The sequence below is a fragment of the Panthera leo genome, chromosome E2, assembly GCF_018350215.1.
Source record: "Panthera leo isolate Ple1 chromosome E2, P.leo_Ple1_pat1.1, whole genome shotgun sequence".
Lineage (NCBI taxonomy): Eukaryota > Metazoa > Chordata > Mammalia > Carnivora > Felidae > Panthera > Panthera leo.
The window spans coordinates 25,604,439-25,631,599 of NC_056693.1; the positions used below are offsets into that span (position 1 = coordinate 25,604,439).

At 33.6% G+C, this 27,161-nt stretch overlaps 1 protein-coding gene across 7 annotated transcripts in view; it reads left to right on the plus strand.

The window, feature by feature from the left end:
- Positions 1-27,161, plus strand: part of PHKB (phosphorylase kinase regulatory subunit beta) — a 259,181-nt gene that overhangs the window by 63,031 nt on the left and 168,989 nt on the right. For 6 of the 7 annotated variants that reach the window (XM_042920513.1, XM_042920506.1, XM_042920510.1 and 3 more), the window contains 3 exons: positions 3,680-3,779; positions 8,478-8,585; positions 12,215-12,295. In XM_042920513.1, coding sequence (XP_042776447.1) covers positions 3,680-3,779; positions 8,478-8,585; positions 12,215-12,295 — 289 coding nt within the window. Of the gene's footprint in view, positions 1-1,967; positions 2,060-3,679; positions 3,780-8,477; positions 8,586-12,214; positions 12,296-27,161 lie in introns of all 7 variants that reach the window. The other variant, XM_042920512.1, reaches the window with a different exon arrangement.

Consider the following 27,161-nt stretch of genomic DNA (forward strand, 5'->3'; position numbering starts at 1 on the left):
ACCTGAATGTGAGACAGGAACCCATCAAAACCCTAGAGAAGAAAGCAGGAGAAAACCTCTCTGACCTCAGCCATAGTAATTTCTTACATGACATATCCCCAAAGGCTAGGGAATTAAAAGCAAAAATGAACTGTTGGGACCTCATGAAGATGACAAGCTTGTGCACTGCCAAGGAAACAATCAACAGAACTAAAAGCCAAGCAACCAAATGGGAAAAGATATTTGCAAATGACATATCAGACACAGGGCTAGTATCCAAAATCTATAAATAGCTCACCAAACTGCACACCCAAAAGACAAATAATCCAGTGAAGAAATGGGCAGAAGACATGAGTAGACACTTCTCTAAAGAGGGCATCCAGATGGCCAACAGGCACATGAAATGATGCTCAGTGTCGCTCCTTATAAGGGAAATACAAGTCAAAACCACACTCAGTTACCACAGCACACCAGTCTGAATGGCCAAAATGAATAAATCAGGAGACTATAGATGCTGGCGAGGATGTAGAGAAATGGGAACCCTCTTGCACTGTTGGTGGGAATGTAAACTGGTGCAGTCGCTCTCAAAACAGTGTGGATGTTCCTGAAAACAGTAAAAATAGATCTACCCTTTGACCCAGCAATAGCACTGCTAGGAATTTACCCAAGGGATACAGGAGTACTGATGCATAGGGGCACTTGTACCCAATGTTTATAGCAGCACTTTCAACAATAGCCAAATTATGCAAAGAGGCTAAATGTCCATCAATTGATGAATGGATAAAGAAATTGTGATTTGTATACATAATGGAATACTATGTGGCAATGAGAAAGAATGAAATCTGGCCTTTTGTAGCAACGTGGATGGAACTGGAGAGTTTTATGCTAAGTGAAGTAAGTTATACAGGGAAATACATATACCATATGTTTTCACTCTTATGTGGATCCTGAGAAACTTAACAGAAGACCATGGGGGAGGGGGGAAAAAAAGCAGTTAGAGAGGGAGGGAGCCAAAATATAAGAGACTCTTAAAAACTGAGAACAAACAGGGTTGATGGGGGTTGGGAGGGATGGGAGTGTGGGTGATGGGTATTGAGGGGGGCACCAGTTGGAATGAGTACTGTGAGTTGTATGGAATCCAATTTGATAATAAATTTCATATTTTTAAAAATTAATTAATTAATTAAAAAAAGTTTATGGTTTTGTGTCTCACAGTAATTAATTTGGAGTTTATTTTTGTGTGCAGTGTAAGGAACTGGTCCAGTTTTATTCTTTTGCATGTAACTGTTTAGTTTTCCTGGCACCATTTATTGAAGAGACTGCCTTTTCCCAATTACACATTATTACTTTCTTTGTTGTATATTAATCAACCATATAAGTGTGGGTTTATTTATTTATATGTGGAATTTAAGAAACCAAATAAATAAATGAACAAACAAAAAAGAGGCAAACAAGAAACCATATTCTTAAATGCAGGTAACAAACTGGAGAGAGGAGGTAGGTGGATGGGGGGGATAGGCGAAATAGATAAAGGAGATCAAGAATACACTTATCTTCAGGAATATTGAGTACCATATTGTTGACTCATTATATTATACACCTGAAACTAATATAACACTGTATGTTAATCATACTTCATTTAAAAAAAGAAAAAGGAAATAAAATGTTAAATTAGTCAACAAAATAAACATGGCACTCAAATGCAATCTTTTATTGTATCCCACATTAGAAATAAATACTAAAAGGTATATCTTGGGTATATTTGGGTAAATTTGGTATAGCATATATATTAGATAATTTAGTAACAATAATAAATTCCTTGAGTTGGTGATAATATTATGGTTATGAAGGCAAATATTTTTGTTTTGAGGACATGTTTTTGAAGTGTGTGATAAGTAAATTCACGGATTATTATTCTTCCATTTATTCATTTTTTAGAATTAAAAGTATTCATTAGATCATATTAAAACTTGAGTTTACCTCCACAGAGCTTATTAAGGAGAGTGGAATATTGCTAGATCCTGGTAGAAAATAAAGGAATTATTTCAGGTCATCATATTCACCTTAAATCTGTGAAAAGGTAATAAATATATCCTGGCAGCCTAAATGTTTTTACTCAAATGCACCTGTTTTTTTGTTTGTTTGTTTGTTTGTTTGTTTTACTTTCTTAGTCAGAAGTGAAATATTCTTCTGGTTTCTACTTTATTTGGTGAAGAAAGGAGAAATAGGGGAACTTCATTAAAAGGGAAGAACTCTTCATAGTGGCTGATTTATTCTGGAATATTTTAGTTTTGGTTAAATGCTTATTAAAATTAGGGGCAGAAAATTATTTTAAAAACAATTTTATGGGGTGCCTGGTGGTTCTGTCAATTAAGTGTCTGACTCTTGACTTTGGCTCAGGTTGTGATCTCAGAGTTTGTGAGTTCGAGCCTTGCATTGAATGGGGCTGTCAGGGTGGAATCTCCTTGGGATTCTTTCTTTGCCTGGCTCTCTCTCTCTCTCAAAATAAATAAATAAACTTAAAAAAGACAATTTTAGAAAAACTTGAATTTTATTTTGTTTTATTTTTAGATGAGGTTGGAATTGGACACAGATTTCATTGAGTTTATTCTACCCGAAGTATGCTCTTTCTCTTGTATGGTCCACTGTTACCTGTGCTATAATTTGCCTCTATTAAAACACTTGTGTTGGACATTAGACAGAAAAATAGATCATAGAACAAAGTCATGGTGGTTTTACTACAGTACCTGCATTGGAGGGAGGAATGATATTCTAATAGCAGCTTACTTTTGTCTGACATTGACAGTGCTATGTTAAAATGATCATTCTTCTTTCTCATAGTGGTAGATGAGATTCGCAGTTAGAATAGGAAGAAATTGTAGTCTACTTTTTAAGGAGACGGGTGATACTTTTTATCAAGGGAGGATGAGTGCCAGATATTTTAGTTACGATTCAGTGAAACAATGAATAAGTTACTTTCATTTTTCAGTCATGGTTAAATGTCATCTACCTTTTGATCCATGGTAAAAAAGGAACCTAAAGTTAGAAGAATATCTTCATCTTGCTAAATAGTTACATTTTAACTGATTTTTTTCTTTTTAAAATCAAGAGATATTAACAATGGTCGATTGATTTTAAACTAAGACCCAAGAGTATAAAACTCCCCAAATACATCATGTGTCATACTGGATGTGTGTTTTTTTAAAGGAATCTTTGACTAAAGTGCCCACCTTGACATTATTAAACACATGGTAGACCAAAGAACGCATGTGCCTACATTAATCTGTGTTGCCTTGAATCAAACCATTGCATAACCTAAAGGGATTGGTGTTAAAAATCGCCTCTACTCTGTAACAGCATATTAAAAAAAAAATCTTTTGGTTGGTTTTTCCAATTTAGAATATCCTTTAAAGTTTTAGCCGAGTCAGTGTAGAAATATTGTATGCTATTTTGAAGCAATTGGCTAACTTCCTTAAAAGAAGGAGAAATCAACACAAGTTTCATCATAGGACTTTTTTTTTTTTTTTTTTATTGCAGCATTTCTACATCTGCTGGGAAAATGGAGTTTCACTGTTACAGAATTAGTAGATGTGGCCAGAACATAGGATTAGTCAGATAGTTAAATACTTAATTACTGAAAGCTCTGCTTCCTTTTCAAATGCATTTCCAATTTGTTTCATGAGTTATCTCTCTTACCCAGGCGCATTGATGATGACAAGGGAAGGACCCATGAGCTGGAGCACTCGGCTATAAAATGTATGAGAGGAATTCTCTACTGCTATATGCGTCAGGCCGATAAGGTAAAACACTGTAGTGTGGACTGGAATTCTCACATCGTTCTGAAGGATTAATTTAACCAGTATAGCAATAGCATCTTCTAAAGAAGAATGTACTTTCAAAAGGTAAAGTCACATCCTAGAGCAGTCTAGATAGCTTAAAACAGCCCTGCCTTCCCAGCCCAGGGTTTGAAATACTGAAATTAAAGAAACACCGTAAGCAAGAGGTGACTGAGAATTGTTATTTAGGCTTTAATTTGTTTGTATGTTGGATCTGGTGTTTGCTAGATAAAGACTCAGTTTCTCAGGAACGTTACAATATCCATAATTGTAACCAATATATTACTTAAGAAAATTCTTATCCAAATCCTTTTGCACATGTGCTTGCCCTGGCTTAATTGAACTTTAAAAATACTTCATCATTTACATGTAAAGAGGACAGGAATTTTTGGCTGAGAAAATAGCAGATTTTACAGGGATATTGTGGAAAGTAAAATAATATACATAAAAATCAGTAATTATAATAATTATTATTAAAATAATATACATAATAAAAAGTCTAAGATTCTATGCAAATATAAGATGATAATTCTCCTACTTACCTACATATCTGTGTCCCTGGGTCCATATACATCAGTGAGTATATGAGTCTCCAAGATCATCCCCAGGTTTGATGATTCAGTAGCAAAGATGTACATTAGTAATTATGAATGTTTTATGTTTTTATCACTTAATATTTTATGTTTTTATGTAAATATTACATTAAGTTTTTGTGATTGTATATTTTTTTAAGATCTGTATCTGAAGTCAAAACTAAAAAAAAAATTATACTCTATCAGAATGTGGCAACAAGAAAATGTTAGTTGGCAGAAAAAGTAAATTTATTCACCAGCTCATAATAGAGATATGTAACAAACCTGTAATTGTCTACTGAGATTTGACTTTGCAAATCATTATTATAAAGGTTTTTCAGTGCTTGAAATAAATCATATTGTCATACTTGACTTAAACTAGTATGTCATATATATTGAAGTAATTGTGATTAATTTTTTTTTTCCTAAGTGTGGGAAGTTTACTGTTTATTTCACATTTATCATCTCATGAATGCCTAATGTCTGTGAATTAACTTTTTTCTCAAGGAAACATTGTGAGACCAGTGAATTTCATATGTTTATTAAGCAAGCTGACAGACTTAAATAAGTAATGTTTATCAAAAGGAAGGAAATGATGATAAAAAAGGGTCTTTGTGGCTTAACCAATTGTTAATATCCCTTTCTGAATATTACTCAACCTTACTAACCAATCTTCACAATTATGTGTTCTTTTGAATACAGCTTAATCTGTCCTGAATTTCTTAAATTATAAAGAATTAACATTTCTTTCCTTTGTGTAGTTATGATGTTAGACAAAGTAAATGTGAGTTGTAAGAAGGTGTAGATCATATTAGGATTAGGTATGTATGCATACCACAAAATACAGGGTTTTACATATTTTAAAGCATTTTTATTGTTGTAATCTTTTTTGATCCCCATAACCTTCTAGAGTAGGAATGAAGGATATTTTCATAATTCACATGTGACTGTGAAGGACTGACTCAGAGATTTAACCACACATGCCCGGCTCACTGCCTCCTACCAAACCTTCACCTCATTGATGCCCACCATTTTCTTCATGATTCTATAGCTGTAGAAATATGTAGTAGAATATTTAAAATATGTTTGCATATTTTAAAATGTGAAATATATATTTTTTGCCTTTTTTGTAAAATAACGTGAAGTGTATTTATAGCAATAATTTTTTATTTGACTTCAAGGTTTATTTTCTTTGTCTTCTGAAGTAAAATCATGACATGCTTCCTGACACATTTTCTAAAAATACTACTGAAAAGATTTTAATTCATTATGCATTTGAATGAATAGAGTTGTCCTTGATTTGCAGAATGTAGAGCGATCTGATTTCTATTATTATCTTTCCACTTACTTATCTTAATGCCTACTTAGTCATATTAGGAATTGTTTTTTACCTTTAAATGTTCATATTCTCTCATTTATTCTATTTTCTAATACCATCCCCACCCCCACCCCCACCCCCACCCCTGGGAGAAGTATTCAGAATTTTTCAAAATAAATTCAATTTCCTTTGAGTAGTTTGGAAGGCACAGATTTCCTTTATAATGGGCTATGAACGTTTCTGTCCCTAGCTATCTATATAAAAAATTTGTCTAAAATGTTACTGAGTAGTTTCTAGTTTATTAAAAGTCATTAAAATTTTATAAAATTTATTCTTCCGGGATTCCCTTATGAGATGATATTCCCACCTAAATTCTGTGTTAGGTCTATAAATTAAGAATGGATGACAAATTACTCACCTTTTCATAAATGATAAGCTGTTTATTCACAATTATTTAAGTTTCCAGGAAAAATCTAAAAATACAAGTTGAGAAAACATTATTTTAGATTTTTTTGGTTTAGAAAATTTTGCCTTAATTATTCTTTATTTTTACTTTCCAGGTGCCCAACATATAAAATACTGATTAATGTCCCTTGTTTTTTTTGTTTGTTTTTTTGTTTTTTTGTTTTTTTGTTTTTACTGATTTCAAGAATAGTTGTTCTCTACAATTCACATATAATAATGCCTCATTAATTTTCAAAGCTTCTATAGTCTGGGTCTTCTTTTTTTCCCCTGGCACAGTGATTGAATATAATATAAATTCTCATACTGGGTACTTGTGTATCTTGAAGACAAATGACAAACACTATGTTATCAACTGTAGCAATAACTTTTTTTTTTAATGTTTATTTACTTATTTTGAGAGAGAGAGCTCATACAAGCACGGGATGGGTAGAGACAGACGGAGAGAGAGAGAATCCCAAACAGTCTCCAAGCTGTCAGCGCAGAGCCCTTCACAGGCCTCAATCTCATGAACTGTTAAGACCATGACCTGAACTGAAATCAAGGGTTGGACACTTAAATGACTTACTCACCCCGGTGCCCTGTCGTTATAACTTTCTTAAACTGATAAAAACCTTATTCTTTCAGATCTTTATCAATAGGTAAAATGTATTTTATTTTAATTTAAGCATATTTTTGTCTGAGAGCCCAGAGTAATGTTCATCACTTTGAGATAATAATCATGGTAGTGTAAAAGGGGTGACCGCATTGATTTCTATTTGTGTAGACTAAGACTGTAGCCAGCAGTTTCAGATACTGAGAATGGATAGCCTTCTCATCTTCTTCTGTTAATACTGGATGTCTTGGTCATTTTATAGATAGAAGATATACATCTCTACCTTCATCCTCATCCTCTCATTCCTAACTATCTAATGGTAGGGCCTTGCTTTCAGTTTCTTGACTTCAGTCATAAGGAAGGCTATGCATTTGTTTATGGGGTATTTGCAGGGCTCTTGAGGGTGTGCAAAAATATATTAGCCCTTTAGCACAGTAGTGTCCAGTGAACTTTCTGTGATGGTAGACATGCTCTGTATTACTGTGTTGAACTTTGAAGAAGCCCCTAAGCACATACGGCTATTTGATATGTAGTCAGTGTAAATGAGGGACTGAATTTCTAAACTTTGTTTAATTGTAATTTAATTAGTTGCCTGTAGCTAGTGGCTCTATATCGGATAGTGTAACTTGTAGAAGCTTAAAGATAGTAAGAGTGTATAAAAAGAGAGAAGAAATTTTGAAGAATAAACACCCTGATGTAGGAGTCCAGGGAAAGGAATTTGAGGTACAGTTCAGAAGGGACTTCATAAAAGAAGGTGTTTTTTGGAGATAGAGTTTTAAATATGAGAAGAAATTTGAAGGTGAGGAAGAGAATATAGCTCCATGTGCTTTCTTAGCCAAGTGAAACAAGACAAAATCATAACCATGCAGATATTATCATCACTTATATCTTTTCAAGGAGGAAAAGCTTCACATATAGCTTTGATTTATTCTATCCATTCTCTGTTTTTATTCATCTCATAATTTCAGGGGCTGGCATAGTACTTGGCATATGATTGGTATCAGAAAATGTTTGCCAAATTGAATTGAACAAGCCCTAAAAAAGTAGATAGATTTTTTTTTTTCCCTTGGAGGCTGTTAGGTCATTTAGTATTTACTTAGTATTCTAAAATGGTTTGATTTTATATGCAGTTGATAAGTACAGGTATGATCTATGTTCTCTTGGAATTGGTGCCTTGTAAGGAGAGTATATGTGGCAAAGGAAATGAAAAGAAAGGAGCATAGGTTACAATTTGTGATCCTTAGAGAAGGAAATAGCATTTGAAGTTTTGAACACCAACTGAATTAGAATGAGATCTGAAGCACTTTTTCATTATCATAGAAGCATTTTCAAATAGCAATACAGTGGGTTGTAATCACTGAAATCCTGTACCACAGACTGAACCATTATTTGACTCTAAAATAAAATGATACAAAACGATTGCAAAAGCCATTGCTACCGCATTAACAAGGTCCCTATTACACTTTATTTGCTATTTGTGAAATAATTAAATATTCAACAATCATGTTAACTATTAAAATTAGTAGTTATGAGTTTTTTTCTGTTTTCTTTCTTTAGAAAAAAATAACATTTTAACATTTCTGCTTTGCTCTGTCCTCTGCTTTTAAGCTATAGCTTTCGTCATTAAAAAGTTTCATGAAAAATAATTTATAACTTCTAATGTTGGATGAAAATGTGAGTTATGAGTACTATTTGAATTTTGTGTTTGATTCTAGGTCCAGCAGTTTAAGCAGGACCCACGCCCAGCAACCTGTCTTCACTCTGTTTTCAATGTGCATACGGGAGATGAGATCCTCTCCCATGAGGAATATGGCCATCTTCAGGTAAAAGGAGAAGACTACAGGTTTTCTTCTTCTCTGTGTACACTCAGGTTGTAGAAGATTTTAGGGTATTTATAAATTTCATAAAATAGATTTCATAAATTGTTTAAAATAAAAGTAGAAAACCAACCATAAAATGGAGAAGTGAAATGAAAACTGCCAGGGCTGAGTTAGTTATTGTGATTGAGCATTAAGTCAGACTGAGGTCTTGGTCTGCAAGCAAAAAAGGGCAAGTGGATGGTTTATAATATTATTACTGTCTAAAAGAAGGGCTCTCACTGTTCTTTCCATGACAAAAGCTTGTACTTATAAAATTTAGAAGAACTTCAACACGTAGGAACTAGGGAATAAAAGACAGTTGACAGTGATATAACAGCAAATCAGAAATTTTTGTTACATGACAGCTCATTTTTGATATATCAACCTTCAACAAAGCTATAAACATACCCCTAAAATGTAATTCCAAAAGGCATTGCTGGAGTCTATAAATTTTGTCTTATATAGTATATTAAATTTTATACCTAGGCTAACCATGCACTGTCGGATTTTGTTTTGTTTTCACTTTTTTTTCCTCATATCTGTGTACTTCTTTTAGCTGGACATCCTGTTGCCTTGTTTTTAGGATATAAGTATTATATATGCTATTTATCTTTAATGAGTTTTCTTCCTGCTCATCATTTGGTTCTGCTGTCTTTAGGACAGAATACTTATTATTCATATATTCCTTACTAAAATAAGAGTATGTCCTTTTTATAGTCCCTCTCTCTCTAGAGATCTGAAATGTCTTACTTTAGTATGACTTCTTTAGACATAGAAAGCACAGTGTCCCCATTTCTATGTGGCAGAAACTCTTACACTTATTTCTAACCAATTCCTTGGGGAATTATTAGTATTATATGTTGCTCTACCTTCTCCTTATAATTATAACATAATTAGGTTTTATGTACCTTTTGCTTTGACAAATATGTTTACTGTTTGAAATAGGATTTCCAGAAGATAATGGTTCATTTATTTTTGTATCCCAGAATTTAAGCTTAGTGCCTGGCTCATAGCAGATTTTAAATAAATGCTGGTCAACCTGTTATTTGGCTGTTTCTGTACAGTTTGCCACTTGATGATATTTTCTCACAGAAGCATCCCAGAAATGAGAGCAAAGAGCTCTTGGAAGTGTAGTTTGTAAATGGTTATCCATAGTGATGAAATTTCTTTGAAGTCATTTCTAATAGGCCAGTATCAGTGTTTACATGTAAGAAAATATTTGGGTAAACCTGGCAGTGGTTTGAAGCTCTTTTCCACCATGTTCTGAGAAGGGCCATTCAAAAGTTTATGTCAGTCTAAAAAACCTAAACCCAGAATCTTGTATCTTTCTGTCTGGCTTACTTGGACCTTGACAAGACCCTTACACCCACTGGACTTTGAATGCTGAGAAGTCAGGAGACATCTAAGAGAGTTCTGCTTCCTGAGAGAGCCACCTACTCTGCCAGGACCTGGTGGTGGTTTTAGGTAGTTTCAGTGAGCATCTTTGCTGCAAGAATTTTCGCTGCATGTATTTTCACCGCATAACTAATTGGCTGTAAGGCAATTTTACTTTGAAAGATAAAATCACAAAAAATAAAAGAGGGACATTAAAAAGGACATAATATAACATGAAAAACGAATGACAAAATTAAAAAGTCTTTTTTGTGAAATACCAAATGCTAAATGCATTTAAAATATGTATAGATTCATGGGAACATTGTGCAAATAACTGGTTTTATTTTTTGGATGTACCTGAGCATTTTTTTTCAAAATCTTTGGTTCAGAGTTAATACATCTTTCTTACTTGTTGATTTTCTCCTCATTTGGCATTATACTTTTTCATTATTCACTAAAATTTCTTCCTTCACTGAGAGGGATATCAGTTTCCAAATACTAGGGTGCGTATTTGTAATTGGTCTTTGCATTGCGTTGTGAAAGACATCTACCCTGTTGTTTGTTCTGGGCATCTTGTCACATGTTTATTCCTAGACATTTGATGGTTCTCTGGGAAATGTGGGTTCAAAACTCTGTGTCATTACATAGACCATTATGAGGTCTAAGATTTATATAATACAAAAAGTATGGAATACAAAAAGATGATTATGAAAATATAAGACATATAATATAAAAGTGGGAGCTTCACATCAATGGAGAAATAAAACCAAACTGTCAAATCAAACTGTCAACCAGTTATTTTTTTTATCTTTTACGGCCAAATTGCCTCATGGCCGTTTAGTTTAGTGGAGAAAATATACACACTGATAATGTTTGCAGTAAAATGCTTGTGACAAAGATGTCTAAGGCAAAGATGATTGGGCAAAGATACCCAACACACCTGACAGCACAGGCATGCTTTGTCCAAGGCGTCTCAGACACAAATGATTTTCTGCCCCAGCTTTCTGTCAGTTCCTTGGTAAGGATTGGAGGAAAGTTGAGGAAGGTACAAGACACCAAAGCTGTGGGAGGGTAATAATCTTCTGGGTTAGAATCACATAAGGACAAAATTACATTGTGCTTTATCTTTGCTTTTAAATAATCATTTTCCTAGCTAATTTTTTACTGTTTCCTATGTATGTGTTTGTTTATTATATAACAGCTTTATTAAGAAACAATTCATATAACATACAATTCACCTATTTAAAGTGTACAATTCATTGATTTTTATAATACAGAGTTGTACAACCACTATCATAGTCAATTTCAGAATATTCTCATTATCCCATAAAGAAATCTGTGCTCATTAGCAGTCACTCCCCATCTCCCACAAAGCCCCCCGCCCTAGGCAATCACCAGTCTTTCTATTTCTATAAATACTCCTATTCTGTAAATTTCATATACATGGAATCATACAATATATGGTCTTTTGTGACTGGCTTCTTTAGCATATATTCAAGGTTTGTCTTTGTTGTAGTGTTTATCTTTCACTACTTGTTTCCTTAAGACAATTTACACATCCCCTTCAGGATTTTTGTGAGAATCTTTTTTTGCTAAAGTGGACATTATTGTCTTTATTTTCTTTTCTATCATATAATGTCTATCTTTAATAGACAGACTAAAAGAAAAAAATGTCATTTGTTTATAAAACTCATTTGTTCATAAATACATTTTAAATTCTATGCTATACCATTGATTAAAATCAGTATGTCCCTGCAGTTGCTTACATCAACTGTGCATTCTCTGAGAATAAGACTGTTTTCAAGATTTGCTGCCTATTATTTATGGTGTACTGGCAAAGTCCTAATGTCTTACGTGCCAAATAACTTTTTCATTTACATACATTTGAGATGAGTTGACATTACATAGCTGCCTGTGGGGCAAAACTACTTCAAAGTAGGGTAAGTTAGACTCAGAATTTGGAAATAAATCTTCTAAAACAAATGTTACAGAAACAGTTGCTAACAGTTCTATTTGTGGCCATTTTCCTAATCAGATATTAACCATCACAGGGAATTTGAGGATTTTAGAGTTTTATATTCAAAGCTGGGATTTTATTAGGAACTAAAAAAAGAAATAGTTTTTATTTGCCACTATTAGAGCAAATGACTTGTAATTTTAGCTCCTTCATAACATAGTCTTTCTGTTATTTCCTTTAACCTTTTAATATTGTTTTTCAGATAAATACAGTGTCACTGTATCTCCTTTACCTTGTGGAAATGATTTCCTCAGGACTCCAGATTATCTATAACACTGATGAGGTATGAATTTCCCAAATTCTAGTACTAAATTTCATCTCTGAAAATATCTTTTTTCCTTTTCCTTTTTAAAACTTATTTTATAAATGACTTATTCATATAATCAGATATTGGATTTTGGATCTGGGATCAAGAATGTTTATATTTTCAATGCGAAGCACTTTAAAAATGAATGAAATGGGGCGCCTGGGTGGCTCAGTCGGTTAAGCGTCCAACTTCGGCTCAGGTCATGATCTCACGGTCAGTGAGTTCAAGCCCCGCGTCGGGCTCTGTGCTGACAGCTCAGAGCCTGGAGCCTGTTTCAGATTCTGTGTCTCCCTCTCTCTGACCCTCCCCCATTCATGCTCTGTCTCTCTCTGTCTCAAAAATAAACAAACGTTAAAAAAAAAATTTTAAAAATGAATGAAATATATGAAGATTGCAAAGCTTTACACCTATGAAGTCTCTGCTTCAGGTGATCTGAATGAAATAAAAACTTGTAACTTTCAGAAAATTTTAGTAACAGTGAAGGTAAAATAGCATTAGCAAATTTTCTTAGAGTTTTTTTGTCTTTTTTTTTTCATATTGTTACTTTTTGTAATCCATCTTTTTAAAAGTAAAAAGATACTTATATATTTTTTTTGTGGGAACCTCGGTAGGTTTCTTGATGTTTTTTTAAAAAATCAATACAATGTTCTTATTAGAAAATTTAAAAAGATGAAAAGCATCCCTTTCATAGGCACTAATGCTTGAACAGATGCGCATGCTGACACATTTTGAAATATGCCACAGTGGGAGCAAAACGTTTTTATTGTTGAAATGGTACATAGAGTAAGACTCCATCAAAGAGCAGGTATGCTATATATACTTGTTATTATTTCTGTGCGATGATCCATTCAGGGAGAACAAATGTATTATAAAATTAACACCCCAGTCATCATGGGACTGCAGTGAGGGTGCTGTGAAATGGTATATGTAGTCCTGTCCTCCAGTAGTGTATAGTCTTTTACATCCTTCCAGTTGTGTTTTTTTTAATAGTAAGGAGAGTCTATTTAGATGTTCAGATAAATAGTAAAGAAGTAATTAATAGTACCCACTTATGGTTTCTTCTGTTTGATCTCTCAAAGAATTACATGTTTTATTTCATCCAAATAGTTCTCAGTTTTTATAGTATTGTGAAATAGTGGTATTCAGAGATTTTGGGTTGGGGAAGATGTGGAAGAGTCCTATTTCAGACCAATTTAAGCAGCATCCTAAAACACAAAACAAATGGAAGAAGCTTGATTCTGACTAAGGACAGAAGGGCTCCTAGAACCAGCACATAGAGTTTTTCTAAGAAATTCCAAGATATCCATTATTAGAAGCAACAACTAACATCGAAAATTGCAAGTGGCTTCCCAGTAATGTCACTGATAGTAGTGGTAAGATTGCTTTAGTTAGTGGTAACATTGTTTTGTTTGGCAGTTTGTCTTAATTTTTAATTTTTAACATTTTATTTTTTGCTTTCTCCATAACTACCATAGTTCATTTTAAATCTTCAGTTATCAACTGACAGTTTTCAAAAATGTGATACTGCTTTACCCTTTCCATTCTTTTTTATATGATTTGAATATACTTAAGCAATTTTGATATCTTCTTCTTAAGCTTTCTTTTCTTTTTTTTTCTTATTTTTTTCCTTACCCTTACAGTTTTTATTCAGTAGATATAAAATTTTTATGTAACAAATTTCAATAGGCCTTTAACATGTATACTTAAAATCCTAGAATAACAAAACATGTTATTGAGGCTCACCATCTTTTTCCTTGAGTTTGTATGTACTGTGTCAGAAATTATATCGAGAAGCAATAAATGGTCCTGCATAGAATCTTTCAGAGAATGAAATTCCTTCTAATTATTTCAGAGAAGTGAATCCTTTGTAAGATAGTACAACTTGGAACCATTTCTTTTTAATTATAACCTATACCCCGAATGGCAGGTTTGTAGCCCTGCCTCTTTTCTTCATTCCCAACCACATCATATCTCAGGACAACCTATAGACCTTTCTCTGTTTACTGTCAAATTTTTAATTTACCCAAATCTTTATTTTTTTAGGATTGAAGACTACAGAGTTTATATACATACCCAACACACACACACAGACACGTAATATACATACTGTCGACACTTTGGTTTATTTAAAAAAAAATTTTTGTGTGTTTATTTTTAAGAGAGAGAGTGTGAGCAGATGAGGGGCAGAGAGAGAGGGAGACACAATCTGAAGCAGTCTCCAATCTCTGAGCTGTCAGCACAGAGCCTGACATGGGATTCGAACTTGCAGACTGTGAGATCATGACCTGAGCTGAAGTCAGATGCTTAACCGACTGAGCTACCCAGGCGCCCCTATTTTTTAATGAATCATTTTCCTTAATTTAACAGCTTATCATCATATCTTTCCCGATTCACTTGTTTTTATACACTTTGTACCCATATTGTATTTCCTTAAGGAAAAGGCCATTGTCTTTTTTTTTTTTTAACGTTTATTTATTTATTTTTAAGAGAGAGAGACAGAGAGACACAGAACAAGCATAGGAAGGGCAGAGAGAGAGGGGGAGACACAGAATCCGAAGCAGGCTCCAGGTTCCGAGCTGTCAGCACAGAGCCCGGTGCGGGACTCGAACTCACAAACTGGGAGATAATGACCTAAGCCTAAATTGGACGCTTAACCAATTGAGCCACCCAGGCGCCCCAAGACCATTGTCTTAAGGGTATGCTTCTTACGGTGGTGTGTAAAATAGTGAGTGCCAGTGTTTGAGCCCATGAATCTTGCTGGGGAACATATTTCCTAAAGGCAGGAACATTAGCGTATTTTCATGTGCCATGTCTTGTGGTTACCCAGTATAAATTGGTGTCTATAGAAGTATTGCCATGAACTTTTGCAAATTGGATTTTTATTTAAAGGAAAAAAAAAAAAAAAAAAAAAACCGTGGGGGTGCTTGAGTGGCTCAGTCGGTTGAGCGTAGGACTTCGGCTCAGGTCATGATCTCGTGGTCTGTCAGTTCGAGTCCCGCATGGGCTGTGTGCTGACAGCTCAGAACCTGGAGCCTACTTCGGATTCTGTGTCTCCCTCTCTCACCGCTCCTCCCCTCCTCACGCTGTCTCTCTGTCACAAAATAAATAAACTTTTTAAAAAAATTAAATAAAATAAACAAATAAAATAAAAAACTGTGAAAGAGGCAACCTTCTATAGTTCTTTCCTGGCACTCATACTTGCTTTCTCTTCTTTATCTGGACAGAAACCCATAATGTATGTTAAAGTTACATATTTTAATAAAAGTTTATAAGTCTTTTATATATATATATATATATATATATATATATATATATATATATATATATGTATATGTATATATACCATATATATATATACACCATAAAGTTCACCTAAGTCTGTCCTTCCCTCTATTAATGGAGATAACTCACATTTGTTGGAGTGGAGAAATGTAATGAACTACCACATGTAATTCAATGTCTTGTTTCATGACATTTTCCACAAATAAATTTCCTAAAGGTAGATTAAAAGAAACAAGAATCATTCAGAAATGGGTCCAGAGAAACTTACTTTATTTAAAAAATCAAGGACCCACCCCCCAATTTGTATAACAAATGATTTTTTCCTTTATGTTTAAGATAATTTTTTCTTAAAAGGTTGAAAACCACAGTTTGGCGACCCCACCACTATAAATATTAAAGAGGACTTTGAAAGTGAAGATATACAAGGTTAAAATTTTGTTCTCCCTTCTTAAGTTTTAGATTTGCTTTTATTTATTAATTTTTTAATTTTTTTTAATGTTTATTTATTCTTTGAGTGAGAGAGAAAGAGAGAGCATGAGCAGGGGAGGGGCAGAAAGAGGGAGACACAGAATCTGAAGCGGGTTCCAGGCTCTGAATTGTCAGCACAGAGCCTGATGTGGGACTTGAACTCACAAACCACAAGATCATGACCTGAGCCAAAGTCAGATGCTTAACCCACTGAGCCACCCATGCTCCCCTAGATTTGCTTTTGTTTTTAATTAAGATATTAAATCTGTTAATTATATGTCTCAGTGTTATGTTATATTGGATAAATCTTTATACATGGAAGTGGAAAAAACTACCCATATAGATTCTAATATCCCTTTTCCAGTGTCATGCTGTTATATGACTAATTTATTATTATTAAATTTTTATTATTAAATTTTATTCAATTTTTATCTTAATGTTTATTATTAAACATTATTTATTAAATAAATTTTTTTAATTTTTTGAGACATGGAGAGAGAGATAGACTATGAGCAGGGGAGGGGCAGAGAGAGAGTGAGACACAGAATCTGAAACAGGCTCCAGGCTCTGAGCTGTCAGCACAGAGCCCGATGCAGGGCTCAAACTTACAAACCGGGAGATCATGACCTGAGCCCAAGTTGGACACTTAAACGATGATCCACCCAGGTGCCCCTAATTTTGGTATTATTTAACGATGGGTCACAAGTCATAATGTCCTATCATTTTAGAAAAAAACTAACCTCAGATAGTCTTCTTACAATCTTAAAATTTAAGGAGAAATAAGAATTAATTGGGGGTAATACTTGGAATGGTCTATCAAGCCAATTGAATTGACAGAAGTTTGTGAAATAGTCCTGCATGCTCCAGTTCTCTTATATTTTAATATAATTTATTGTCAAGTTAGCTAACATACAGTGTACACAGTGTGCTCTTGGTTTCAGGGATATAGATTCCTGTGATTCATCACTTACATACAACACCCAGTGCTCATCCTAACAGTTGTCCTCCTCAATGCCCATTACCCATTTTTCCTTCTCCCTGCACCTGTCATTAACCCTCAGTTTGTTCTCTGAATTTAAGAGTCTCTAATGGGTTTGCCTCCCTCTCTGTTTGAAACTGTCCCCCGTAGTCTTCTGTTAAGTTTCTCAAGTTCCACTTATGAGCAAAAAAATATGATGTCTGTCTTTCTTTGACATATTTCACTTAGCATAATACCCTCCAGTTCCATCCACATTGTTGCAAATGGCAGGATTTCACTGTTTCTTGTTGCCAAGTAGTAGTCCATTGTATGTATAAACCACATCTTCTTTATCCATTTATCAGTTGATGGACATTTGGGCTCTTTCCGTGATTTAGACAAATATATTTGAATATTATTTCCATGAATGAAAACTTGTTTATTCAGGAATGGTCAGTTACTTCTTCAGATTGTAAGTCTTCTAATAAAAATGCTGTTCAAAAGGCATGTGCTTATTCAACGTGAGACCTGGATGAGTCTCCTTTAGGACTGCCTCTCATGTCATTTACTTTTTTTTTTGCAAATATACTTTCTACCATCTGACCTAGAAGCTTTTTTCAGATGTTTTCAGATTGAATGACTCATGGAATTTCTTTCTTAATCTATTAAGTCTCTACTGACGTATGAGAAATTATCTCAGAATTTAGTGGCTTAAAATTAATAAACATTTATTATGTGATAGTTTTTGTAGGTTAGGAATTTGAGAGCAGCTATGCAGGGTGGTGCTGAGATGCAGTCTCTCATTTGTTGCACTGAAGCTGTCAGTCAGGTTGTTGAAGGTTTTCCTGAGGCTAGAGGACCCACCTGTAAGGTGACTCACTCACATGGCTGTTGGCAAGAGGCCTCTCCAAAGAGTTGCTTGAGTGTCTTTACAATATGGCAAGTAGCTTCCTCCACAGGAAGTGATTCAAGAAAGCATGATGGTAGTACAGTGTTTTTTATGACCTAGCCTAGTGGGATTTGGATAAGATTGGGAGCCAGCATTCTAAGCAATAGTTTTAGTTGAACTTTGTTAGAGACTTTTTTATGATACGATTTTTTTTCCTCACACACTAAAACTTATTTTTAATTTTAAAAATAGTCATTATTTTTCTTACTCCTATTATTTACTGAGTTTTGACTTTTGCTTTGTGTGCATGTTTTATTATAATACTAGCAGTTTTTTTGCTTCTGTTTATTGTACAGTTACTTTTATGTTATAGATGCTGTTTTTTGGTATGAAGTGGTTTACAGGCTGAATTTGAGGGGTCTCTTTTAAAAGTTAGAGTAAATCTCTTTGAGTAATTTTAGAGATGTTACAAGATATGCTTAGTTCCTGCATGTCAGCAATGTACACAGAAAAATGAATGTTACTCAAACTATTTACAGATACTTTTCTCTAAAAATAGAAAGATACTATTATTCTTATTTCTCAAAATTATACATAGCAATAATAACAGCTAACGTTTGTATAGCATTTATTATATGTTGTCACTGTTCAAAGTGATTTGCATATATATAAATTCATTTAATCTTTTCAACACTATCAGGTATGTATAGTTTCTATCTTCATTTGAATGACAAAGGTAATGCAAAGAGCCAGTAAGTGGCTTGTCCAAGGTCTTTTCTGCAGTCAGTGGCAGGGCTGGGATTTAAACTGTGTGGTCTGGCAATAGAGTCATTTTCTATACTGACAGTAAGTCTTATATCTTTGTTTACCTTGAGCAGATATGTATGACACATGTCAAGTGACATCATCATGTTCAAGTAATGTGGGCAGCTGGTAAGACTCAGGGCTTACAGATTTATATATGTACAGATGCCTGTATTCATTTATGCACCCTTCCATGAATAATGCAATTATTTGACAGATATTTACTGAGTTTCTACAGTGGACTAAACATTGAGAAAATGGCAGTGAAAAAAGAGATTAGTCTCTAACGTCATGAAGTCCACATTCTAGTGAGGAAAATAGAATTAATAAATGATTAAATATACAGTATCAGGTAGTGACATATAAATTATTTGAGTGTAAGGGGAAAATAGAAATAAAATTATAAAACTTTTTTAAGTAGAGTTATCAGGACTCTACTGAGTTTTAGGCTTTTCTGAAAAAGAACACTTGAGCAAATACCTTCATGAAATAAGGTAACAAGTTGTGCAAATATAAGAGGAAGAACACTTCAAAGAGGAAAAGAAAAGTGTTAAGCCTTCAAGATTGAATGTGGTTGCTGTGATTGAGGAATAGCTAGAAGGTTTTATCATTGGAGTGAGTAGATGGTCAGAGAGTAGTAGAGATTACTTCTGAGTAGTCAGATGCTGTGATGAGAACTTGGAATTTTATTTCAAGTGTGGTAGGATGCCATGGGAGCTTTTAAGTTAGTGGTATGATTAGAGTTATGTTTTAAAGGGTTTACTTTGGTTTCCATGTGGAGAATAGACTATAAGAGGGCAAGATTGGAATAAGGGAGACCAGTTCAGTTATTTTAATAGCCAGGGGGAAGAATATTTATAGCTTGGACTAGCATGATGGCAGTGGAAGATATTTCATTTTTGATATGAAATAAAGGTGGTACCAACAAAATTAGCTTATGGGCTAGATAAGTAGTATGAGAGAAAAAGTTAAAGATCACACAACATTTGTGGGTCTAAAAAAACTGGATAATATTATTAACTGACATAGTAGAGAAGATGGGAGAAGAGGTTTGGCTGTGTAGTGGTGATATGGGTAGGAATTGGGAGCTTGGTTTTAGATATGTTGAATTTTAGGTGCCTATTAGACACTAAAAGAGAGATCACATGGGCAGGTGGATAGCCTACTTAGAAGTCGAAGAGAGAAGGCAGGGGTGGCAATATGAATTTGGGAGTCATTATTCAGATGTTTAAATCCAAGGGACTAAATGAGATTACTTGGAGTATGACTATAGCTAGAAGAGGGAAGGAGTAAACCCTGGGCACACTGGATATGGGAAATAACAATAGTATCCAGCAAAGCAGTTTGAGGAGGAGAGCTCACTGGTAAACAAGGGAATGGGGTATCCTAGAAGCTAACCAAAGAAAGTGCTTCTAGGAAAAGGAAATAATCAACTATCCAGTAATGTCCAGAGGTCAAATAAGGTGAGGACTAAGAATTGATCATTGTTTTTAGCACTGTAGTCATTCATGGGGTGACCACATAATTCCTTTTTTAACCAGGACATTTTTGATAGTGAAAGAGGACACCATTAATAATTATTCTACGACAACAGGCATAAGTAAGAATGATGCAAACATTACTGAAGTCACTGGTGAACTTGATAGGAAAAGTTTCAGTGGGAACAGTAACCCTGATTGGAGGAGAAGGGGAGAAAAGAAAATCACTTTACTGAGAAGTTTTCTTGAAAAGAGATCATGGAAATGGGATAGACTTTGAACCAAGTCAGTCATACTGGATTATAGATTCTTAGCCCTCTTGTAATTTTACTTCAATGTAACTTGAAAATAAATAAGTAGTGCTGTGTCAGGGGTCCCAAAGGCCACCCCTAAGTTGATGAGAGAGTCCTGGAAAAACTCGCAGGACTTGTCATGTTGTCATAGTCGTGGATGAGATTTATTATAGACAAAGAATATAAAGCAAACTCAGCGAAAGGAAAAGGCACATGAAGCAAAGCCTGGGAAAAAACAGGTTCAAGCTTTTAATAGTCCTTTCGTGATGCAGTCACACAGAACATGCTTAATTCCTCCAGCATCAAATTGTGACAACATATCTGAAACCTTGTCTCTACCATGTAAGCTCATTAGGGAGTTACTGCCCAAGGTGTTTACTGGGGTCTAGTAACGTGAACACCTTCTACCTAGCAAGTACCAAATTTCTAACTCTCAGGAAAGCAGGTATTCAGCACGACATCTGTTTAGGTAAAAAATATTGTTTGCATTAACAGTTTAGGTACAGCAAACCACAATTGTGACTTAATAAATTATTCCTTAGTCCTGCCTATGTATGAAAGAATATTTCATCATGTATTAGTCATCTTAATTACAGGAATTTATAGCTTATATATAAATGATAAAAACTATTTTGGATGTCAGAATATTTAGAGCTTTTTGTGTTAGACTAATGAGCAAGCATAATCGTTTCTAACAAATCAGAGTGTATATTATCACTTTTTGTTTATTTTAACCCAAATGGGAAAATTATATGTGAAAATTGAACCCAGTAGCCCCTTATATATGAGAAATTTTAGAGATTTGAGCATACTCCAATATTCTTTTGTTGTGAATGTTAAATGAGAAAATATAGCTATGTCATGTTTGCTGTGATGCAGCCTAGTTTTCCAGATGCTTTTATTTCTTCTTAGGTACTCTTTTTCTGAGGTGTCTTGGCGTCTTATAGTCTTCCTGGGTGTTATTAACCAAATTTTAGTGATGCCAGTTTACTGAACTTCACATTTTAAAATTTAAAAAAATATATTAAAACAATCAAGTATATTTTTTTACTTTGTTTCTTTGACCTTTATTAAACATATATTTAAGAAAACAAGTATTAAATTACAGTTCTTAATATATGGTGACTTGAAGAAATAAAAAGTTTCAAATATAATTTAGTACTTTTACTGATCTCAGCTCCACTTATTACTGACCCATTATGTGGGGGGTTTTTAGGTGCAGTGAATTATGTTTTACAAGAAAATTTTCTTTCAATCTAAATCCTCAAATACATTGGCATAAATTTTTTCATAATATCCTTTTATCATTTTAACAATTGTTGGTTCTGTAATGATGTCCTATTTTCAGTTCCTAAATTTGATAATTTGTGATATCTCTTTTCTGATTGGTCTTACAGTTTTTTCAGTTTTATTAGTCTTTTTAAAGAACCAGTTTTTTAGCCTTGTTGAGTTTCTCTACTGTATGTTTTTGTTTCATCCATTTCTACTCATATCTTTATTTCCTTTCTTCTTTCCTTATATTTAATTTATCTCCTTTCAAGGTTTTTCTTTATATGGAAGTTCAGATCATTGATTTTTAGATTTTCTTCTGCCTAATGTATATGTTTAATACTTTAAATATTCCCTCTGTTGTATTCTAAAAGCTAGTTATACTTTTATTATTCAGTAAAAATATTTTCCAGTCACCATTATGATGCACAGTTTCCCAGTGAGCTATTTAAAAATGTATTTCTTAATTTCCAGACACTTGGAGAAGATTTTCTGTCTTGGAAATCTTTCCAAGTGGAAATCACTTGGAAGAGATTTTCTGTCTTTTTAATATGACTTCTAGTATAAATCTACAGTGGTCAGAGAACATATTCTATATAGTTACAATCCTTTAAATTTTTTTGTGATTTGCTTCTGATCCAGCATATGGTCATTATTGGTTAGTATTTCCTGGAAACATGACAAAGATACTTCTGGCTATACTCTGTTAATCAGGCTATTTATAACTTTTATGTGTCGTGCAATTTTCTGTTATGTTCATTCAGTCTCCTACTATGATTGTGAATGTTTTTCTCCATTTAATTCTGAAACGTTTTGACTTATGTATGTATACACACATATGTGTATGTATGTATATTTAAAATTACATGCATATGATTTTAAATTGTTATACTTTTTTGTTGAGTTGGGACTGTCCTGTTTCAACTCATAAAATTTCTTTCTTACAATCTACTTTTTGTACCTGGACCAGTTTGTTTTGATTAGTATTTGCATAGTGTATCCTTTGTAAGCATCATATAATTATTGCTGTTTTTAAAATCCAGTCTGTAATCTTTTTCTTTTAATTGGAGTACTTAGTTCATTTATAATTTAATGTAAATTTTGATGTATCTTGTTTTCAGTCTTTTCATATTTCTATTTGTTGTTGGTTCCATCTATTCTTTGTACTTTTTTTCTCCTTTCTTACATTCTTTTGCATTTATTAAGTATTCATTAGTGTAGCATCCCTCCTTCTGTTAATTCATTAGACTTTCTTTTGTTATTGTTTTAGTGGTAACTGTAGAAATCATACTATCCTTTCAGACCATTCAAAACCCTTAGCATCTTTTAGCATTCCATATTATTGCTGGCATTTATTTTAATTCTACATATATTTTAAACTGCATAAAACATTAGCACTATTGCTCTATACCACAATAAAGAACTGTATATCCATTTATATACATATACCTTCATATGTACCGTTATGATGATCATCTTTCTTTCCTAGGATATTCTGTCTGGAATCATTCTCTATTCCTTACTTATTATTTTTCTGAAAATATCTTTGTTTTTATTTAATTTTTGAAATGTATTTTAGGTTATTTTTTTGAATACTTTAAATATGTCATTACATTATCTTCTGTCTTCCATTTTTTTATATAGATCAACTGCAATCCTCTTGTTGCTTCTATGAAAACATTGTCTTCTTGAGCGGCTTTGATATGTTTTTCTTTTTGATTTTTATTAGTTTTATTAAGATGTGCTAGTTGTGCTATTCTTTGTATTTATAATCTTTCTTGGTACTTACAGAAGTCTTCAAGTTTAATAAGCTTAATGTCTTTCATAAGATTTGGAAAAGTCTCAGCTAGTATCTACTCAAATATTGCTTGTGCTCCATTCTTTTTTCCATTTTCCTTCTTTGAAACATCAAATATATATGTGTTACACCTTGTCCCATATCCTTTCATCTCCTTTTTTCTATTCTTCTCCCTATCCTTTTTGCTATCTCTACTTTGATTTGGACTTTTTTTTTTCTTTTTGCTGGTTTAGCTTCATATTCATTATTTACATGCTTTATATATCTAATTGGTTACTGAAGCCTATTAATTGAATTTTTAATTTTAGGTATCATACTTTTTCATGCTAGAATTTGCATTCGATTTTTTTTTAATTTTTAATTTAAAAAATTGTTTTTTATGTTTATTCATTTTTGAAAGACAGGGAGAGACAGAGCACGAGCAGGGGTGGGGCGGAGAGATAGGGGGACACAGAATCTGAAGCAGGCTCCAGGCTCTTCACTGTCGGCACAGAGCCCGACACAGGGCTCGAACTCATGAACCGCGAGATCATGACCTGAGCCGAAGTTGGACACTCAAAAGACTGAGCCAACCAGGAGCCCCAGATTTTTTTTTAGATTAATGTCTTCTACTTAAATTCTCATTTTTAAAATTTCTTTTTTGTCCTTTATTGTTGTATTAACTTCCATGATTGATATAACTGATATAGCTGCAATGTATGGATTACCTATGGTTTTATTTTTATGATCTATTTTCTTTCGTCAGTTTTGTAATTTCTTTTTGTTTTCTTCCATGGCTATTGTGCTTCATAACTGATTGTTTTAACATTTTTTTTGTTTTACTGTATTCACTGAATTGTGAAACTAAAAGAAAAACTGGTACTTATTACCAGTCATTCCCCATTTCCCTTTACTCCTGTCCCCCTGTCAACCACTGATCTACTTTTTCTCTCTATGGATTTGTTCATTTGGACATTTGATATTTAGGGACTCATGTAACACCTGACTTTGTGTGTGTCGCTTTTTCATCTAGCCTATTTTCAAGATATATCCTTGTTATAGCATGTATCAATTCTTTATTTTTATGACTAAATATGTTAGATTGTATATATATTCCACATTTTGTTTAACCATCCATCAGTTGCTAGAAATTTGGGTGATTTCTACTTTTTGACTATTACAAATAATGCTGCTATGGATATTTGTGTTGCAGTGTTTGTGTGTAGGTATGTTTTCAGTACTCCTAGATATATATATCTAGAAGTAGAATTGCTAGATCATATAAGTGAAGTTAATGTTTATGAGGAATTGCCACTGTTTGCCAAAGTCAATGCATCATTTTATATTCCCATCAGGAATGTATGAGCGTCTGTTTTCTCTGTGTCCTTCCTAATGTTTATTCTTGTGTTTTGTTTTGTTTTGTTTTATAGCTATTCTGTTGGGTGTGAAGTGATATCTCGTAGTTTTGATTTGCATTTCTTTTCTTACTACTGATGTTCAGCATCCTTTATATTGTGTTGGTCATTTGCTTATCTGTGGGAATTATCTATTCATATCATTTACCCCTTTTTAATTGAGTTGCTTGTCTTTTAATTGTTGACTTATAAGGATTTTGTAAATATATCCTGGATACTAGACCCTTATCAAATATATAATTTGCAAACATTTCTTCTATTCTGTGGGTTTTCTTTTCATTTTATTTCTTTTCATTTATAGTGTCCTCTGAAGCATAAAATTAAAAAAAAAAAACTTTTTGTGAAATCCAGTTTATCTAATTTTCCTCACCACCTGTACTTTAGGTGTCATAAATCTTCCTTAATTTTTCCAATGAGGTTTTGTATTTTTCAGTATATGTTTTCCTTTCTTTTTAAAATTTATTCCTGAATTTTTTTGTATGCTATTGTAAATGGAATTTCTTAATTTCCTTTTCAAACTGTTTATTCCAAGTGTATAGAAATATAATTGATTTTTTTCATTTTATTTTATTATTTTTTTAATATGAAATTTATTGTCAAATTGGTTTCCATACAACACCCAGTGCTCATCCCAACAGGTGCCCTCCTCAATGCCCATCACCCACTTTCCCCTCCCTCCCACCCCCCATCAATCCTCAGTTTATTCTCAGTTTTTAAGAGTCTCTTATGGTTTAGTTCCCTTCCTCTCTTTTTTTTTTCTTCCCCTCCCCCATGGTCTTCTGTTAAGTTTCTCAGCATATACTTTATTTTTTTAAGTTGACCTTATATCCTGCAACCTTGCTGAACTTGTGTACATTTAATAGTTTTTATAATAAGTCTGGCTAGTGGTTTATCAATTGTATCATTTTTTTTTTTTTTTTTAAAGAACTAGCTCCTTGTTTCACTGATGTATTCTTTTGGTTTGTAGATCATTTTTTTCTACTCTGATCTTTATTATTTCCTTCCTCCTGCTGGCTTTAGGCTTCATTTGTTGTTCTTTTTCTGTATCCTTTAGGTATAAGATTAGGTTGTTTATCTGAGATTTTTCTTGCTCCTTGAGGTAGGCCTGTATTGCTATCTACTCACCTCTTAGGATTGTTTTTGCTGCATCCCGAAGATTTTGGACCATTGCGTGTTTTCATTTTTTCCCACGTATTTTTTTTTAAATTTCTTCTTTGATTTCCTGGTTGATCCATTCATTGTTTAGTAAGCATGTTGTCTAACTTCCGTGTATTTGTGGTCTTTCCAGAGTTTTTCTTGTGGTTGATTTCTAGTTTCATAGCATTGTGGTGAGAAAAGGTGGATGGTATGATTTCAATCTTCTTGTATTTGTTGAGGCCTGTTTGGTCACCTAATATGTGACCTATTCTGAAGAATGCTCCATGTGTACCTGAAAGGAATGTATATTGATTCCTGAGGATTTTTTTGTATAGAATACCATGTCATTTTCAAATAGTGATTGTGTACTTATTAATTTCTAATAACAAATGCCTTTTCAACCTTTAACTTACCTAATTTCTCTGGCTACATCCTCAAATACAATGTTAAATGTGACAAGAGTGTGCATCCTTGTTTTATTTCTGATTTTAGGGGGACATATGCTGTTACCTGAGGACTGTTTTGTAGATACCATTAGGCTGAGCAAGTTTTCTTCTCTTCCTAATTTCTTGGGTGCTTCTATCATGAAAAAGCATTCATTTCTCATATGCTGTTTTGGCATCTGTTGAGATGATCATGTAGTTTGTATTTTATTCTATTGATGTGGTATATTGTAGCAATTGATTTTTTTATTTCAAACCAACCTAAAATTGGGATAAAAAGTATTCGGTCATGGTATATGATCCTTTTTTATGTATTGTTGTATTCCATTTGCTAGTATTGTTTGTGTATTTTCTACATCAATACTCTTTTTTATTTAAAAAAAAATTTTTTTTAACGTTTATTTATTTTTGAGACAGAAAGAGACAGAGCATGAACGGGGGAGGAGCAGAGAGAGAGGGAGACACAGAATCAGAAGCAGGCTCCAGGCTCTGGGCCATCAGCCCAGAGCCCGACGCGGGGCTCGAACTCACGGACCGTGAGATCGTGACCTGAGCTGAAGTCGGACGCTTAACCGACTGAGGCGCCACCCAGGCGCCCCACTACATCGATACTCTTAATGAATATTGAT